General features: G+C 37.8%; 1 protein-coding gene across 3 annotated transcripts in view; it reads left to right on the plus strand.

Moving 5' to 3' along the window:
• TAF2 (TATA-box binding protein associated factor 2) overlaps window positions 1–18,501 on the plus strand; it is a 109,076-nt gene that overhangs the window by 36,438 nt on the left and 54,137 nt on the right. For all 3 annotated transcript variants that reach the window (XM_030937893.1, XM_010357784.2, XM_030937894.1), the window contains 8 exons: window positions 3,290–3,375; window positions 5,262–5,397; window positions 8,017–8,171; window positions 8,850–8,964; window positions 9,311–9,420; window positions 12,299–12,364; window positions 13,935–14,187; window positions 16,418–16,558. In XM_030937893.1, the coding sequence (XP_030793753.1) occupies window positions 3,290–3,375; window positions 5,262–5,397; window positions 8,017–8,171; window positions 8,850–8,964; window positions 9,311–9,420; window positions 12,299–12,364; window positions 13,935–14,187; window positions 16,418–16,558 (1,062 nt within the window). The remainder of the gene's footprint in view (window positions 1–3,289; window positions 3,376–5,261; window positions 5,398–8,016; window positions 8,172–8,849; window positions 8,965–9,310; window positions 9,421–12,298; window positions 12,365–13,934; window positions 14,188–16,417; window positions 16,559–18,501) is intronic.

Raw genomic sequence — 18,501 nt, forward strand, 5'->3', positions numbered from 1 at the left:
AGAATCTTTAAGTTTCTTAAACATCAGATTGGTAGTTAGGTATGTCCCAGCTCCTATAGTAGTCATTTGTAATTGTGCTTCCTAAATTTGTTTAGCTTTGTGACCTTAATCTTTCCAAGTCTCATCTGTTTAAGCAGGGCAGTCGTAGTGTCTGCCCGTGGGCAGAGATGATTAGACATTATACATGTAATGTGCATGATGCTTTGCACATATTAACTGCTTCTTATATTCTGGCTAGGCCTTGAATGCATTTATGTTGTCATTTCATGTCTTTTTTTTTTTTTTTTTTTTAACGATTTAAAGATTTGGCCAAAAATAAAACATCAATTGTATTTTACTTAGCACATCCTGGTCATATACATAAACATTTTAATTATATCATGCTTAGTGTCTTCCTTCTCAGATGGAAAAATTGCAGCCTTTAATATCTTTATTAAACAAAACTTATCATCTTCCCCTTATTCTCATTTTACATATTATTGTCATCCAAGAGTAAACTCAAGCCAAAAAGTTAATTTTCGAATACTTTAAACATCTAGAGCTATTAAGGTATTTGTACATCTATGACTAAAGGAGTCTCTATTTCAGAAATTATTAAGGAAGAAGAACAGAATAACACAACACTTAAAATGTTTCAGGCACTGTTACAAACGTTTTATAAATATTAATGAACCTAATTCTCCTAACTACCTTGCTATCATTCCCATTTTATAGATGAAGAAACTGAGGCACAGAAAGAAAGGTTAAATTATTTGGTCAAAGTATACAGCTAGTAAGTAGTAGGCCCAGGATTCCAGCTTGGCTTTTAGTTTCTTCACTATGCTGTTTGCCACTTTTCTATACTACATCTATATTATTTAAAACAGTTATGAGTTTCCAATGTTGCAGGAAGTCAGAGACCCCGAATGGAGGGACCGACTGGAGCTGCAGCAGAGGAACATAAATTGTGAAGATTTCATTTTAATATGGACATTTATCAGTTCCCAAATAATACTTTTATAATTTCTTATGCCTGTCTTTAATCTCTTAATCCTGTTATCTTCATAAGCTGAGGATGTACGTCACCTCAGGACCACTGTAATAATTGTGTTGACTGTACAAATTGATTGTGAAACCCGTGTTTGAACAAAATGAAATCAGCACACCTTGAAAAAGAACGGAATAACAGCGATTTTTTAGGAAACAAGGGAAGACAACCATGAGGTCTGACTGCCTGTGGGGTCAGGCAAAAAGAGCCATATTTTTCTTCTTGCAGAGGGCCTATAAACAGACATGCAAGTAGGGAAGATATTGCCACATTCTTTTCGTAGCAAGGAATATTAATATTAATACCCTGGGAAAGGAATGCATTCCTGGGGGGAGGTCTATAAACGGCCACTCTGGGAATGTCTGTCTTATGTGGTTGAGATAAGGACTGGGATATGCCCTGGTCTCCTGCAGGACCCCCAGGCTTACTAGGGTGAGGAAAAATTCTGCCCTGGTAAATTTGTGGTCAGACTGGTTCTCTGCTCTCGGACCCTGTTTTCTCTTATTTAAGATGTTTATCAAGACAATACATGCACTGCTGAGCATAGACCCTTATCAGTAGTTCTGCTTTTGCCCTTTGCCTTGTGATCTTTGTTGGACCCTTATCAGTAGTTCTGCTTTTTCCTTTTGTGCTATTCCCTCAGAAGCATATCATCTTTGTTAGACCCTTATTAGCCTTTTGCCCTTTGACGCATGTGATCTTTGTACCTACTCCCTGTTCTTACACTCCCTCCCCTTTTAAAATCCTTAATAAAAACTCGCTGGTCTGAGACTCAGGTGGGCATCATGGTCCTACTGATATGTGATGTCACCCTCAGCGGCCCAGCTGTAAAATTCCTCTCTTTATACTGTCTCTTTATTTCTCAGCCGGCCGACATTTACAGAAAATAGAAAGAACCTATGTTGAAATATTGGGGGTGGGTTCCCCCAATATTCCAGCACAGTTGTGGTAGTGTCTTTTTTTCACTTATGCTTTTCTTTTCTTTTCTTTCTTTTTCTTTTTTTTTTTTTTTTGAGACGGAGTCTCGCTCTGTCGCCCAGGCTGGAGTGCAGTGGCCGGATCTCAGCTCACTGCAAGCTCCGCTTCCTGGGTTTACACCATTCTCCTGCCTCAGCCTCCCGAGTAGCTGGGACTACAGGCGCCCGCCATCTCGCCTGGCTAGTTTTTTGTATTTTTTAGTAGAGACGGGGTTTCACCGTGTTAGCCAGGATGGTCTCGCTCTCCTGACCTCGTGATCAGCCCGTCTCGGCCTCCCAAAGTGCTTGGATTACAGGCTTGAGCCACCGCGCCCGGCCACTTTTCTTTTTTTTTTGAGACGGAGTCTCACTCTGTTGCCCAGGCTGTAGTGCAGTGGCACAGTCTTGGCTCATTGCAACCTCTGCCTCCGGATTTAAGTGATTCTTCCACCTTAGCCTCCTGAGAGCTGGGATTATAGGCATCTGCCATCACACCTGGCTAATTATTTGTGTTTTTAGTAGAGATGTGGTTTTACCATGTTGGCCAGGATGGTCTCGAACTCCTGACCTCATGATCCACTTGCCTCAGCCTCCCGAAGTGCTGGGATGGATTACAGGTATGAGCCACTGTGCCCACCTTCACTTATGTTTTTTTAAATTTTAATTAACCAGGCATGGTGGCATGTGCCTGTGGTTCCAGCTTCTTGGAAGGCTGAGGTGGGAGGATCACCTAAGCGAAGGTGGTCAAGGCTGCAGTAAGCCATAATCAGCTACTGAACTCCAGCCTGGGTGACAGAGTAAAACCCTGTCTCAAAACAAGACAAAACAACCCCCTGCACCCCGCTTTTTTTTTTTCTGTTTTAAAAAAAAATCCCTTTTTTTTTAAAGTTCTATTTATGTCATGTTAGAGAAGACTGGAGAAGTTTTAAAATGATGGATTCCTGACATAATTTATTCCCATTCCTTTTTACTCACCTGAATTCCTTGAAGCAAAATACAGAGAAGGAAAAAATAAACTTGGAGATAGCTCAGAGAGATTGAGAACAGCCATAAGAAAAAGTTGCCAGGCTGCTGTCCAGCCCTGAAGTCACAAAGTAGGGAAGTCTTTGGCTTTTGTCATTCTGCCAGCTACATGGGCTGCTTTATTTATAAGAACATAAACTACTCTTTAAATACATTTCACTTATTTTAAGAAATTTACATTTTGATTTTAGGAAATGAGAATTCAGTTTAATTCTAAAATTTGGTATGTAAAAAAATGTTACTTTACAAATTTTACTGACTCCTATTTTTACATATTTTTTAGGAGCTAGACAGAATTGTGGCATATGAACTGAAAACTGGTGGAGTTTTACTACATCCTATATTTGGTGGAGGAAAAGAGAAGGATAAGTATGTTTATTGTTCAGAGATGATATTATAAATCTTGACTATATATAAAAATTATTCCATTTAAGAACTAAATGGTATTTCATTGTACCTCAGAATTTAACCTTTTTCTTATTGCTGTCCTTTGCTAAAGCTTACAGACTCATAAAGCTCTTAAGGTTGGAAGTAATAAGTAAAATATAAAAATAATTTTTAAAATATCAAATTGATTAAAGTATTTTAAGTTTTAATATGCCACATTAAAAAAAAGTTTTTTATTTTTTTTTAAGTGAGGTCTCATATTGTTACACAGGCTGATCTCAAACTCTTGGGCTCAAGCAATCCTCCTGCCTTAACCAATATGCTACATTTTGAAGGAGATGTGTGATACCACTTGCCATAGTTTGTTTATGCTACTATAACAAAGTACCACAGACTGGGTAATAATATAAACAGTAGAAATTTACTTCTTGTTCTGAAGGCTGGGAAGTTCCAGATTGAGGCACTGGGAGGTTTGGTGTCTGGTGAGGGCTGCTCTCTGCACCTAGTTGGCACCTAGTTGCTGCATCCTCCAGTGGGGAAGAATGTTGTGTCCTCACAAGGTGGAAGGGATGGTAGGGCAAGACAACACTCCCTTCAGCCTGGAGCCTTTTTATGAGGGCGCTAATCCCATTCATGAGGGTAGATCCCTGATGACTTAATCACCTCCCAAAGGCCACCCCTCTTAAAACTGTTGCATTGGGGTTTAAGTTTCAATATGAATTTTGGAGGGGACACCATCATTCAAACAAATCATAGCACCACTCGTACACTGTGAGAGTATAGTTCAATACAGTGTTTCTGACGGGGAATTTAGTGTGGTACTAATCAGAATTGTACAATGGGTAATTTTTAGATCCAGCAATTCTTCTAGGTATGTGATCATGTAGAAATTCTTCTGGCCCAGCGCGGGGGCTTATGCCTGTAACCCCAGCACTCTGGGAGGCTGGGCAGGTGGACCACCAGCGTTCAGGAGTTTGACACCAGCCTGGCCAACGTGGCAAAACCCCATCTCTACCAAAAAATACAAAAATTAGCCAGGCATGGTGGCGGGTGCCTGGTCCCAACTACTCGGGAGGCTGAGGCAAGAGAATCATTTGAACCCAGGAGGCAGAGGTTGCAGTGAGCCTAGATTGTGCCACTGCACTTTGACCTGGGGACAAGAGTGAGACTCTTATCTGCTCCCCCCAAAAAAAGAAATTCTTCTTCTAGGCATTTATCATACAGAAATATTTGCACATGTGTAAAAAGATATTTACCATAGCATTATTTTGTCTAGTGATAATTTGTAAACAAATGTTCATGTATGTCATAAATATTTTCTAGACTATCTTTCTCTAAATGTATGATCCTTTTCATTATGTGAAAAATTTTTATTTTTACATAGTCATTGTGGTCTTTATATCTTCCAGATTTTATATTTTTTCTTAGGAAAGTTTTTCCCATTCCAAAATTATAAAGAGAAATTTTTTCCTTCTTTTCTTTTAGTACTTTTATAATGGTTTTTGTTTTATATATATAATCAATCCTTAACGTACATTTGTGCATGCTTCAATGTTGGGATATTTATTGGAATTGCATTGATTATATTGAAGAATTTGGGGAGAATGGAAGTATTTGCAGTATTGTATCTTCCCATCTAGGAGCTTGCTATTTGTTTCTTTTTATTCAGATTTTCCTTTATGTCCTTAAGTAAAACTTCATAATTTTCTTCCAGTTAAGTTTATTTTTAGATGTTTCTTAGTACTAAGGAAATTGTTTATATATTCCCATGAGGTTTTTTTGGATATTTTCTTGATGTGGTCATGAAATTTATTGTTTATTAATAGTCAAATTTGCTTTATTAGGTAAATGTGTTTATTTTTTTTTAGTCCAGCTTCCCATCTACACTTTTCAATAAAGCATCCACATACACTGTCCTGGGAATACTACACTATGTTTCAGTGTAAAGCCCACCTTGTGATGAGATTGATTGAAAATAGGATCAGTATGGAATTTATGCTACAGGTAAGTATTAAAGTTAAGAACTTAACAATGGTAAATAAATATCTGTATGTGTGCAACCTGAATATGTTTCTGTAGAATAGGAGTTAGGACATCTGGATTTATAGTTTTGTTTGCCCACTAAGTAACCTGTGCTTTATATTTGCATTTCCTCAGATGTAGAATGGATATCAATACCAGAACAACTTAGCACATGATTTTTATGAAGATAGAATGTAGTGGTTGGGCATGGCATCTCATGCCTGTAATCCCAGCACTTTGGGAGGCTGAGGTGGGATGATTGCTTGAGGCCAGGTGTTCGAGACTAGCCTGGGCAATATAATAAGACCCCATCTAAAAAAAATTTGTATTACAAAGTCAGGCATAGTGGCACGATTCTGTAGTCCCACCTTCTTGGGAGGTGGAGGCAGGAGGATTGCTTGAGTCCAGGAGGTTGAAGCTGCAGTGAGCTATGACTGTGCCACTTCACACCAGCCTGGGCGACAGAGCGAGACTCTGTCTCAAGAGAAAAAAAAAATTACAATTGTGGGGATGAAAGTAAAACATTTCTATACATATGAATTTGTGTTCTGCATTATATTAAGGATGAAATACCACTTTAAACTGTTTTCAATAGAAAAACGTAAACCAATATAAAAGATGTTTATTTTTGCTATTGCTAAATTTTGCCATATATTTTAAACAAGTTTCAGTGTAAATAGTTGTGATTTAGTAGTTGAGAGTGGAAACCAAATGTTCAGCCTTTTTTTTTTCATTGATAACATTCTTAGAGACAGGTAAAAAATATTTTTTTAAAGCATTTTAAGTTTGCTGTAAAGTTCAGTTTCTTTAATCTTTCTGTCTTTCACCTTGCCTTTTTTTTGGTTTGTTTTGTTTGTTTTTTGAGATAGGGTCTTACTCTGTCGCCCAGGCTGGAGTGCAGTGGTGCAGTCACGGCCCACTGCAGCCTTGATCTCCCAGGCTCAAGGGATCCTCTCATCTTTCTCAGCCTCCTGAGTTGCTGGGACTATAAGCATGCACCATCACCCCTGGCTAATTTTTGTATTGTTTGTAGAGATGGAGTTTCACCATGTTGCCCAGTCTGGTTTCAAACTCCTGGGCTCAAGCTACCCACCTGCTTTGGTCAGTCAAAGTGCTGGAATTACAGGCATGAGCCACCGCACCCAGCCTTTAGAATGAAGAACAGAAACATTAAATGAGAGATGGTCCATAAAGAGCCACTCAGGCTTTGGAGTGATATAAATCCTGATGAGTATCATTAACTTCTTAATTTCTAGCTTCTGTGTAAACTCATACCACAATAAATTATAGGTATTACGTAGGGACCAGCCCCACAGGGTTGGTGGGTTTTTCTGCCCGTGTGCAGAGACAAGAGATCGTAGAAATAAAGACACAAGACCAAGAGATAAAAGACAGCTGGGCCTGAGGGACCACTACCACCAAGACGCGGAGACCAGTAGTGGCCCCGAATGCCTGGCTGTGCAGTTATTTGTTGGATACAAAGCAAAAGGGGGCAGGGTAAAGAGTGTGAGTCATCTCCAATGATTGATAAGGTCACGTGAGTCACATGTCCACCAGACAGGGGTCCCTTCCCTGTTAGGTAGCCAAGGCGGAGAGAGAGAGGACAGCTTACGTCATTATTTCTTCTGTGCTCTTTTCAGAAAAGTCAGAGACTTTAATACTTTAACTGATTTCGCTACTGCTATCTAGAGGGTGGAGCCAGGTGGGCGGAGCCAGGTGTACGGAGTGGAACATGAAAGTGAAACAGGAGCATGACTGCTGAAGCACAGCATCACAGGGAGACGGTTAGGCCTCCGGATAACTGTGGGTGGGCCTGACGGATGTCAAGGCCCTCCACAAGAGGTAGTGGAGCAGAGTCTTCTCTAAACTCCCCCAGGGAAAGGGAGACTCCCTTTCCCAGTCTGCTAAGTAGCGGATGCTTTTCCTTGGCACTGACGCCACTGCTAGACCATGGTCCGCTTGGTAGCAGGTGTCTTCCCAGACACTGGTGTTACCGCTAGATCAAGGAGCTCTCTAGTGGCCCTGTCTGGGCGTGACAGAGGGCTCACGTTCTTGTCTTCTGGTCACTTCTCACTGTGCCCCTTCAGCTCCTATCTCTGTATGACCTGGTTTTTCCTAGGTTATAATTGTAGAGCAAGGATTATTATAATATTGGAATAAAGAGTAATTGCTACAAACTAATGATTAATGATATTCCTATATAATCATATCTATGATCTATGTCTAGTATAACTATTCTTATTTTACCTATTTTCTTTATTATACTGGAACAGCTCGTGCCCTTGGTCTCTTGCCTTGGCACCTGGGTGACTTGCTGCCCACAGTATTATATATTATTCTTACTGTAATTCTTAATGAACAGTATTATGCAGTATATCATTAACATTCAGTAATGTTTATATGAAGAATGATTTTGTTTTCTGGCGGCTTACATCTTTGCATATTTCTATTGCTGGTAGTCTTTAGAATAATCTATGTAATAAATAGTGAAATTATTGTCTTCTATAATTGACTATAATAAAGTTACAGTGCAAAGTGAGTATTCTATATAATTGAAAAGAATCTGTTATATGAACTTACTAAATGATTTTATCCTTACAGGTTTTCAATAAACTGCTAAGTCTGGCTAGTACTGCTTCATCTCAGAAGTTCCAGTCACATATGTGGAGTCAGATGTTGGTTTCCACATCTGGGTTTTTGAAATCCATTTCAAATGTCTCTGGCAAAGATATTCAGCCGTTAATAAAGCAGTGGGTGTATCCTTTTCAATAGCAGTTCAACAAAGTGGGGAAGGGAATAAGGTATATGTGCAAGGGGAAGATGGAAGAAGAGAGGTTTGAGGGGGACTAAAGGAGGTATGAACTGTTTATATTTCTAAACAGTGGTAGAAATAATGATGAACTGTGAATTGTTTCATCTGAGATTCCTACTAGACATCAAGGTCCACACACGTATGTTTATATTTGTAAAGTTTGGCATATTTTAAAGTACTTTCTAGTGAGTAAAAAATATGTGAGTAAAAAAACTGGTTTGATGGTAGAATAGGTAAGTAATCTACCAGAGAGGCCTGTGGGATTACTTGTGAGATGCAGTAGTTTGGTGACTTGTGGACGTAGTTAGGGGTTGGCACAATTTGGTGTCTTGGAATTTTGCAATTTTTGCATTTTTCACTTTATTATATTAATAACCTTGTATAGTGGTTCTGCTTCTTTCAAAACACAAATTTGTCAGTGTTTCAGAAATTTTATTTAAATCTGGGAAAGCGTTTTTCACAAGCACTTTGAATACTTTGCGACCTGATTTACAGTAGAGTATCCTCTCAAACTTTGAACTGGTGGGAATGCACTTGAAAATTAATAATACTGATATGGATAATTTATTTTGTTTAGTACATATTCATTTTCGTATGTAAAATTTCCTTTACAATTCTTCAGAGATCAGAGTGGAGTGGTAAAATTTTATGGAAGTTTTGCATTTAATAGAAAACGAAATGTCTTGGAATTGGAAATAAAACAGGACTATACATCTCCTGGAACTCAGAAATATGTGGTAAGTGTTTTTCCAAAATGGCCTTTGTACTGCTATCTCCTCAGTTTCAATAGAAGAGGGACTTAGGGATGGGTTACTACTTAGAAATTAATGAGATTTTGTTTGCAGAGGATAAATTGTGAAAACATTGTCTTTGTCAAAGAAGGGAAGAGGAGGTACAGAGATATCAGGGGACTCAGAATCTTCCAGTTGCCCTCTTTGGCACCAGTTACCTATCTAGGTCTCCAGATACTCATTTGGTGTAGTATCATTTTATATCTTGATTTATATTTCTCTCTACACATAAGCATACATATTGGTATTTTTAAAATCACATCTCTGAACAGTGTGTTGTTTTTTTAAAAAGGGACCACTTAAAGTGACAGTGCAGGAGTTAGATGGATCCTTCAATCATACACTGCAAATTGAAGAAAACAGCCTTAAACACGATATACCCTGCCATTCCAAAAGTAGAAGGTAGGCATTACATAATAACTATAAATTGAAAGGTAAACTACAAATCTCACAGACTAAAATGCCAAAATAAAAATTCTGTAGTATACCTAGTTTTTAAAAATTATACTTTAAGTTGTGGGATACATGTACAGAACGTGCAGGTTTGTTTCATAGGTATACACAGGCCACGGTGGTTTGCTGCACCCATCAACCCGTCATCTGCATTAGGTATATCTCCTAATACTATTCCTCCCCTAGACCCCGACCTCCCAACAGGCCCTGGTGTGTGATGTTCCGCTGCCTGTGTCCATGTGTTCTCATTTTTCATCTCCCACTTATGAGTGAGAACATGTGGTGTTTGGTTTTCTGTTCCTGTGTTAGTCTGCTGAGAATGATGGTTTCCAGCTTCATCCATGTCCCTGCAAAGGACGTGAACTCATTCTTTTTTATGGTTGCATAGTATTCTATGGTGTGTATGTGCCACGTTTTCTTTATCCAGTTTATCATTGATGGGCATTTGGGTTGGTTCCCAGTCTTTGCTATTGTGAATAGTGCTGCGATAAACATATGTCCATGTGTCTTTATAGGAGAATGATTTATAATCCTTTGGGTAATACCCAGTAATGGGATTTCTGAGTCAAATGGTATTTCTGGTTCTAGATCCTTGAGGAATTGCCACACTGACTTCCGCAATGGTTGAACTAATTTACACTTCTACCAACAGTGTAAAAGCGTTCCTATTTCTCCACATCCTCTCTAGCACCTGCCATTTCCTGACTTTTTAATGATGGCCATTCTAACTGGCGTGAGATGGTATCTCATTGTGGTTTTGATTTGCGTTTCTCTAATGACCAGTGATGATGAGCTTTTTTTCATGTTTGCCGCATAAATGTCTCCTTTTGAGAAGCGTCTGTTCATATCCTTAACCCACTTTTGATGGGGTTGGTTTTTTTCTTGTAAGTTTGTTTAAGTTCCTTGTAGATTCTGGATATTAGCCCTTTGTCAGATGGATAGATGCAAAAATTTTCTCCCATTCTGTAGGTTGCCTGTTCACTCTAATGGTAGCTTTTTTACCTGTGCAGAAGCTCTTTAGTTTCATTAGATCCCATTTGTCAATTTTGACTTTTGTTGCCAATGCTTTTGGTGTTTTAGTCATAAAGCCTTTGCCCATGCCTATGTCCTGAATGGTATTACCTAGGTTTTCTTCTGGGGTTTTTGTGGTTTTAGGTATACCTAATTTTTTTAGACAGAGTCTTGCTCTGCCACCCAGGCTGGAGTGCAGTGGCGTGATCTCAGCTCATTGCAATCTCCGCCTCCTGGTTCAAGCGATTCTCCTGCATCAGCCTCCTAAGTAGCAGGGATTACAGGCGCCTGCCACCACCCCCTGCTACTTTTTGTATTTTTAGTAGTGGTGAGGTTTCACCATGTTAACCAAGCTGGTCTTGAACTCCTGACCTCAGATGATCCGCCCACCTCGGCCTCCCAAAGTGCTGGGATTACGGGCATGAGCCACCATGCCCAGCCTATGTATACCTACTTTTTTAGGTAGAGAACATGCTATCAGGTATCTTTTTTTCCTCATTTTACTTCCAGTTTGTATTACCAAACATTCTTTGTTTGCTTGCCTTCTTGATGACATTTTTATCTTTAGAATTAAGTAAGAATTTTTTAACATTTAGCTTTAAGAATCCTCATTTTGTTGGAAGGTAGAGGCCAAGGGGCGAGAATGGAAGTTCGAGTTTTTGGTACTAGAAAAAAATTCAAGACAAATAGGTTCATTCTTACTAGTCTTGTTGGATTAATACCGACAGGAAATATTAGAAAAATGGTGATTGAAGGGAAAGAGCTCAATATGTCATGAAAAGCCTCTGCATCTTGCTGTGTCTTTTTTTTTTTTTCTCTATATCATCATGCCCCTTCAGAATATTCTCTATATATTTCAAAGGCAAATTTCCACTTTTCTGTAATATGTTTTTCATTTACCACTTATTTGGCACAACAATTAGTATGTACTCTGAATAGTGAGAGATGAGAACATATCTGTGCTTTGCTGGAGAAATACTAACTTTCAGGAACAGAAGTGTTATACTCATGACTGTGTTTAGTTCACTCAGGTAGATGAGAGTGTCTGTTGACTTTGAAGTCCTTTAAAGAACTTGATTCTGAAATCTTACAGTCATTCTTACTCTGAGAAAATTCTTTCTTAAATCAGAGTGAGATACTTATTTCTTTTTGTTCTGTCCACCTTGGAAATTGGTAACATTTGATTGCTATTCTCAGGTTTTTTTCTCTGTAATAACAGCATGTCATTTGAGTATTCTCTGGTATGAGGAACACAGGAAAACTTTTCTCCGTTCCTGTTTTTATTTGCCCTTCCCCAGTTAACATAAAAACAGTTGCTTTTGTTTTTGCTTATCTTGAATCTTGTGCATATTAATTGGTTCTACATATGATCAGTACTCTTACGATACTTTATTAGTTAATTCATGTAGGACAGAACTTTGCGTATATGCAGCAGACAACTCAGAATTATTCGTTTCCCATTTCAAGCCTGATCCTTTTTCTATTTAAGAGTTTTCTTTATTGATATATCCCCTTTTTTATACAAAATTGCAGCTACCAGTTCTTGGAATATATGTTTTAGGTTGACATTTTATTATATATTTATGCTTCTTGTTAACATTTGATCAGGAAAGCAATTTGATATTTACTTGATTCCCACCAGCTTTTAAATAAACAGACTTTGTTCTATTTAAATTTTATTACATTTGATATCCATTTTTCCTAAGGATAGCTTTCAATGTTGTGTGAAATCCTTTATTTGAACTTTAGCTGCTGTTAATCTCCATTCAGAATTAGAAATCTCACAATTTTCTAACCTACTTTTTCTTAAATGTAGGAATAAAAAGAAAAAAATCCCACTGATGAATGGGGAGGAAGTTGACATGGATCTTTCTGCAATGGAGTAAGTTAGTTAACTTAAATATAAGGTTATAATTTTTCTGCATTATCATTTGTCTACTTCATTATGCATATGTAAAAGCATGTAACTGTCCTCCAGATGAGTGCTTTAAAATTTTTTTAATAGAAACCCTATGTTAAAACAGTTTATGTAAAATCATAACTAATCAAAGAGATAAAAGTAAGTCTGCAGGGCCTAGGTGAAATTAAGAGGAAATGCATTATGGTTGAGGGGTGGGCACAACTTTGACTAGGCAGCTTTCTTGTTCTCTCTTGGTGGCCTCTAGAGCAGTGCTCAAACTATAACGTGCATGCGAATCAGTTGGGGACCTTCCCAAAATGCAGTTTCTGATCCAGTAGTACACTAGTGAGGCCTGATAGTTTGCATTACTCATGAGCTCCCGGGTGGTATTGATTCTTTGTCCTTAGAACAAAGGTCTGGGGTGCCTTAAGTCTCCCTATGCTTGCGAAACAATTTAAAAACCACTGTTCTAAACTTTATGTGGTAATATTTATTGATTGACAGTGTTTTATTTTTAAATATGATACAGCTCAGACTTTCTGATTTTGCCCATTCTGTACCTGTATATTTTTTATAAAACCTCTGTAATTATTTACTAACTTGATTGCCAGATCATCACTACTGTTTATATATAGATTATGTTCATTTGCCCTTCAAGATCAGTGTTAATTTTTTTTTTTTTTTTTTTTTGAGGCAGAGTCTTGCTTGGTTGCCCAGGCTGGAGTGCAGTGGCACCATCTTGGCTTACTGCATGCCTGGCTGCATGCCACCATGCCTGGCTAATTTTTGTATTGTTAGTAGATTTGGGGTTTTACCATGTTGGCCAGGTTAGCCTTGAACTCCTGACCTCAAATGATCCACCAGCCTCGACCTCCCAAAGTGCTGGGATTATAGGCATGAGCCACTGCACCCAGCTGAGATCAGTGTTAATTTTGATTTTTTCATAGCAAGTACTTTGCCTGTAGTAAGCATGCAATAATATTTGCTGAATTTGAACTAATATTACAGGTGGTGTTTTTTTTTCATGAAAGTGTTGACATAGACTAGATTTTTTAAACAGTGTTTGTTACTTTCAGAAATACATGAAAATAAATTTGTGATATGCCTCCAAATTATGATTTCAGAACTTGCTGTTTGAAAAAGGCAATCATGAGTCTAGTGTTTTTAAAAGTTTTAAGTCAGCTGAACAAGAAATTCGTCTCATTCTTTTTTTTGCCTCATATAATCACCAATCAAAATCATCAAAATAATTTCAGATGGGAAATGAGAGATTCAGTATCCTTTGTAAAAGACAATTAATATTTTCTTATTTTTGATTGTCTTTTTAGCAAGATGGATACGGATCAGACATTGTGAGAAAGTTGATACATGTTAAACATTATGAGGAATTTGTCAGTGCAGTTTTAAAAAATGAATACAGTAAAACTCCAGGCAGTCTTGAATACTACATCTAAAAGGGAACCTGGTTAATAAATGCTTTGTATTTATTTTCTAAGTATGTAGATTATAAGTTTAAAAATTAAATTAAAAATAAAATTATATTTTCTTTCAGTGCCGATTCCCCTTTGCTGTGGATAAGGATAGACCCAGATATGTCGGTATTGAGAAAGGTAGAATTTGAGCAAGCTGATTTTATGTGGCAGTATCAGCTCCGGTATGAGAGAGATGTTGTTGCACAGCAGGAATCCATTTTGGCTTTGGAAAAATTCCCTACTCCAGCATCTCGGCTTGCACTCACTGATATATTAGAACAAGAGCAGTGTTTCTACAGAGTAAGAATGTCAGCTTGCTTCTGTCTTGCAAAGGTGAGATTATATATAGCATAAAGGAAATAAGATGACTATTGTATGTATTCTTTGCATCTCTGAAAATGAATTAAAATTCACCTAGTCTTTAAATTTACTTGGTAACTGATTCTTTGAAAGCTTTTGCCAAATGCTTTTAAATTAATAGGACTGTTTTGAAAGAAACATGTTTTGACCTGAAAATAGATATGCAGAATAATTTTATAATTGTCAAAATGAAGTTAGAGATTTTAAAAATCAAAGAGAATTTTCACCATTTTGTTGAATTGTCAACCACATTTTTAAAGCGAAGAACATATTTGGTGAGCAATTTCTTGATTTGAGTGATGTTTTACATTAAAGTACATGAAATCTCTCTGTGTGTGTGTGTGTGTGTGTGTGTGTGTGTGTGTGTGTGTGTGTATGTGTGTATTTTGTTTTTTTAAATAAAGACAAGATCTCACAATGTTGCCCAGGATGGTCTCAAACTCTTGGGCTTGAGTGATACTCCTGCCTCAGCCCCCGACACAGCTGGGATTACAGGCATGTGCCGCCATGTTCCACTGTGCTCGATTGATTAATCTCAATTATCCCACTGTAATAATTATTCACATTGATTTGAGTTTATAAATTGGTATTAGTGATAAGTAACTTAAAATGGTAGACTCTATAATATTCTAGAAAAGTTAATTAAGAAAACCAAATATGTTTCTTTAGATGCAAATTATCTGAAGGTAGAACAAATGGAAACCAGAAAAATGCAGACTAAATTTTGGCCAGGAATAATGTTTTCCAGGTATTTTTTAAAAGCTTGATAGTAGGTTCATTTTCCATTTAGTGACTCTTGCTTGCCTTCCTCACTGTTAAATCCATTTGTCCTATATTTCAACAAGTTAATAATGGTTTTGATTTATTTTTAATGATAATAAGTGAGTAGTTTAATTCCTGTGTTCTCAGATATGTGAGAGAAAGCAGTGATTTTCTTTGATAAAACCATCTGCAGAGAATATAATTTCATTGTTTCTATAAAGATCTTTGTGATCCCTGTATGCTAAAATCTTAGCAGGTCTATAAAATTGTAGAATATGTTGTTTAATCATAATTTCATTTTTTTCGGGCATGATTTTTATATACCCTAAAAATATCAATAGCAAGACATAGGGTAAAGCAAGATACGCTTTTGTAAAGCATGCTTGCAGGCTTGAATAGTAGCACTGCATTTGGCTTTTTGTGCAGTTAGGGTAGATTGAAAAACCTTATTTAAAATTCATGATGATGTTTCTGTCTGATGAGGTTAAAATATTAGAATTATATCTGTCTAAATGAATAAAGACAGACTATTCAAAATATAAGTCTTTTGCATACATATTTTTCTAAAACTTAATACTGCCATTTAGAAATTAACTTGTAGAAAATAATTATAAGTACACGTAAGAATTATTTTGGCCGAGTGCAGTGGCTCATGCCTGTAATTCTAACACTTTGGGAGTCCGACGCAAGCGGATCACTTGAGGTCAATAGTTCAAGACCAGGCTGGCCAACATGGTGAAACCCCCATCTCTACCAAAAATACAAAAATTAGCCAGGTGTGGTTGTGTGCACCTGTCGTCCCAGCTACTCAGGAGGCTGAGGAAGGAGAATCTGGAGCCCAGGAAAGCCTGGAACATAGCGGTTGCAGTGAGCCATGATCGCACCACTGCGCTTTATTTAGTCTGAACGATAGAACAAGACTCCATCTCAAAAAAAAGGAAAAATAATTTTTTTTTTTTTGGAGACGGAGTCTGTCACCCAGTGTGGAGTGTGATGGTGCCATCTTGACTCACTGCGACCTCCCCCTCCTGAGTGAAGCGGTTGTCCCACATCAGCCTCCCAAGTAGCTGGGATTACAGGCACCCGCCATCATGCCTAGCTAATGTTTTTCGTATTTTTGTAGAGATGGGGTTTCACCATGTTGGCCAGGCTGGTCTTGAACTCCTGACCTCAGGTGATTCACCCTCCTCGGCTTCCCAAAGTGCTGGGATTACAGGCGTAAGCCACCATGCCCGACTGGAAAAAGAATTTTTTCTGCAGGGTGAGTTTGTATAGTTTCTTGGAAATGGTGATAAAATGCTAAATTGTTATAAATTTCTGAGAAGTGAAGTTGTTGAAAAACCAATGCAGTTATAGTATTGATAACTTTTAAGAAACTGTTTTATTTAAAAGTATGTTTGCATTGGTAATGGAAATTACTTTGTTTTCTAATTATTTGCAGATTGCAAATTCAATGGTGAGCACGTGGACAGGACCACCAGCCATGAAGTCACTCTTTACTAGGATGTTTTGTTGTAAAAGTTGTCCAAACATTGTGAAAACAAACAACTTTATGAGCTTTCAAAGTTATTTTCTACAGAAGGTATAGTTTACTTTCTAATTTTCTCATGGTTTTTATATATCTCAGTTTAAGTTGGAGACTGTTCAAATAATAGGTGTATTTACTTTCTTTGCCTCTATTCTTTTTTTTTTTTTTTTTTTTGAGACGGGCTCTCGCTCTGTGGCCCAGGCTGGAGTGCAGTGGCATGGTCTTGGCTCACTGCAAGCTCTGCCTCTCGTGTTCACGCCATTCTCCTACCTCAGCCTCCTGAGTAGCTGGGACTACAGGTGCCCGCCACCACACCTAGCTAATTTTTGGTATTTTTAGTAGAGACTGGGTTTTACCGTGTTAGCCAGGATGGACTCGATCTCCTGACCTCGTGATCTGCCTGCCTTGGCCTCCCGAAGTGCTGGGATTACACGCGTGAGCCACCGCACCCAGCCTCTTTTTTTACTTTTAAACTTTTTTCCAAACTGATTAAGTGATTATTGATTTTGTGATCTGGGTGCAAGTGACTCATTGGCAACATTAATGTTAAAGTGGACAGAAATGTTTAATTTGCCTTTTTGGTTGGTTACCTGAGGGATGGAGAAGTGAGTAGGCCCTTCTGTTGGCAGTCCTAGAATGTGGGCAGCACATCTGAGTCATAGACAGCACAGCATGGAGCTCTAGTGTTAGTCCCAGTCCACTACTTACTAGCAGTTTGCACATGTACAAGTTTCTTAACCTTCTACACCTCAGTTTAAAATTTATCTTTTTTAGAATTAAGATCAAGTATGTAAAGTGTTTTATACTACACTTATATTAAGTTTTCTATAAATCGAATTTTTAGAAAGTGGTGGCGTGCTGTGGTCTAGTTAGAATCATTGTTTTAGGAAAGGATATGGGAATGACAGGATGGTCAGCATTTGGGCTATTTGGATATCACACATACAGTTTTTTTAGTAATTTCATAATAACGAAGGCAGAGATCAGGTTAACTAGATTGAACTAGAAAAGAGGAGTGAAGTTGAAGTGGAGAGAACTAATGAAGCCTATTCTTTCATGATTTTAGTCAAAGATGTAAGAAAGGATGCTATGTTGAGGATGAAGCAAGGCTGAGAAAAGGACTTTTTGGGTTTGTTTTATACAGAGAAAGAACAAACTTGATGCATTCGTGACACAGGGAAAAGAGCCAGTGGAGAGGGAGACATGGAATAGTCAAGTGGAGAAAGTAAATAGAGAAGGTTGAGCAAGTTCTGGTAGTGTTAGAGGGTGGGGCGCAGTAAGGAAGTAAATTTTAGAAAAGATAAGAACATTCCTTTTCTTGAGGCAGGGGGAATATAGATTAAAAACAAGTGAAAAGATAGACGTTGAGGGGAATGTTAGGCAAGTTGAAATGTATTTATGATGAAAAAGAAGTAGATTGCACAGCAGCATTGGGGTGCCTTTTGAGAGTGGAAGCCAGGATGTATTTATAGTAAATCTAATCAGCAGGACAGATCCAGGATAATCCAGGTTTTGGGAAAGGTAATAATGGTGTGATCAAAGAAGTCTGTGGCATCCTGTTATTTTATTTTTAAGAACTGCTCTGCATTACCATTTCACGAATTTATGGTATAGAAGCAAGTTGATTTCTATGTCCACCTTATATTTGTCTCATGACGCCACTGTGCTTTCATGTCGCTTAGGTCAGTGTTTCAATCTGGAGTTATGAACCGTTAGTGAAGGGATCATGAAATCGGTGCAGTTTTTTTTTTTTTTTTAATAAAACAGAATAGGTAGTATTCAGTATAAGCCATTTGGGGTTTACTTTTAAATTTGTGTATATTGCATCTAAAGTGTGTGTGTGTGTGTGTGTGTGTGTGTGTGTTAGGTTGTGTTATAAAATGTAGTTTTTCCTGTTAGCTACTGTCAGAAAAATTGGAAAGTCAATGCTTTTATTCCAATTCACCTTTCTGATAATACTTCTAGTGGACAGGAGAGAGAGAGAGATTGGTGCCTAA

This window comes from Rhinopithecus roxellana, chromosome 9 (assembly GCF_007565055.1).
Source record: "Rhinopithecus roxellana isolate Shanxi Qingling chromosome 9, ASM756505v1, whole genome shotgun sequence".
NCBI lineage: Eukaryota > Metazoa > Chordata > Mammalia > Primates > Cercopithecidae > Rhinopithecus > Rhinopithecus roxellana.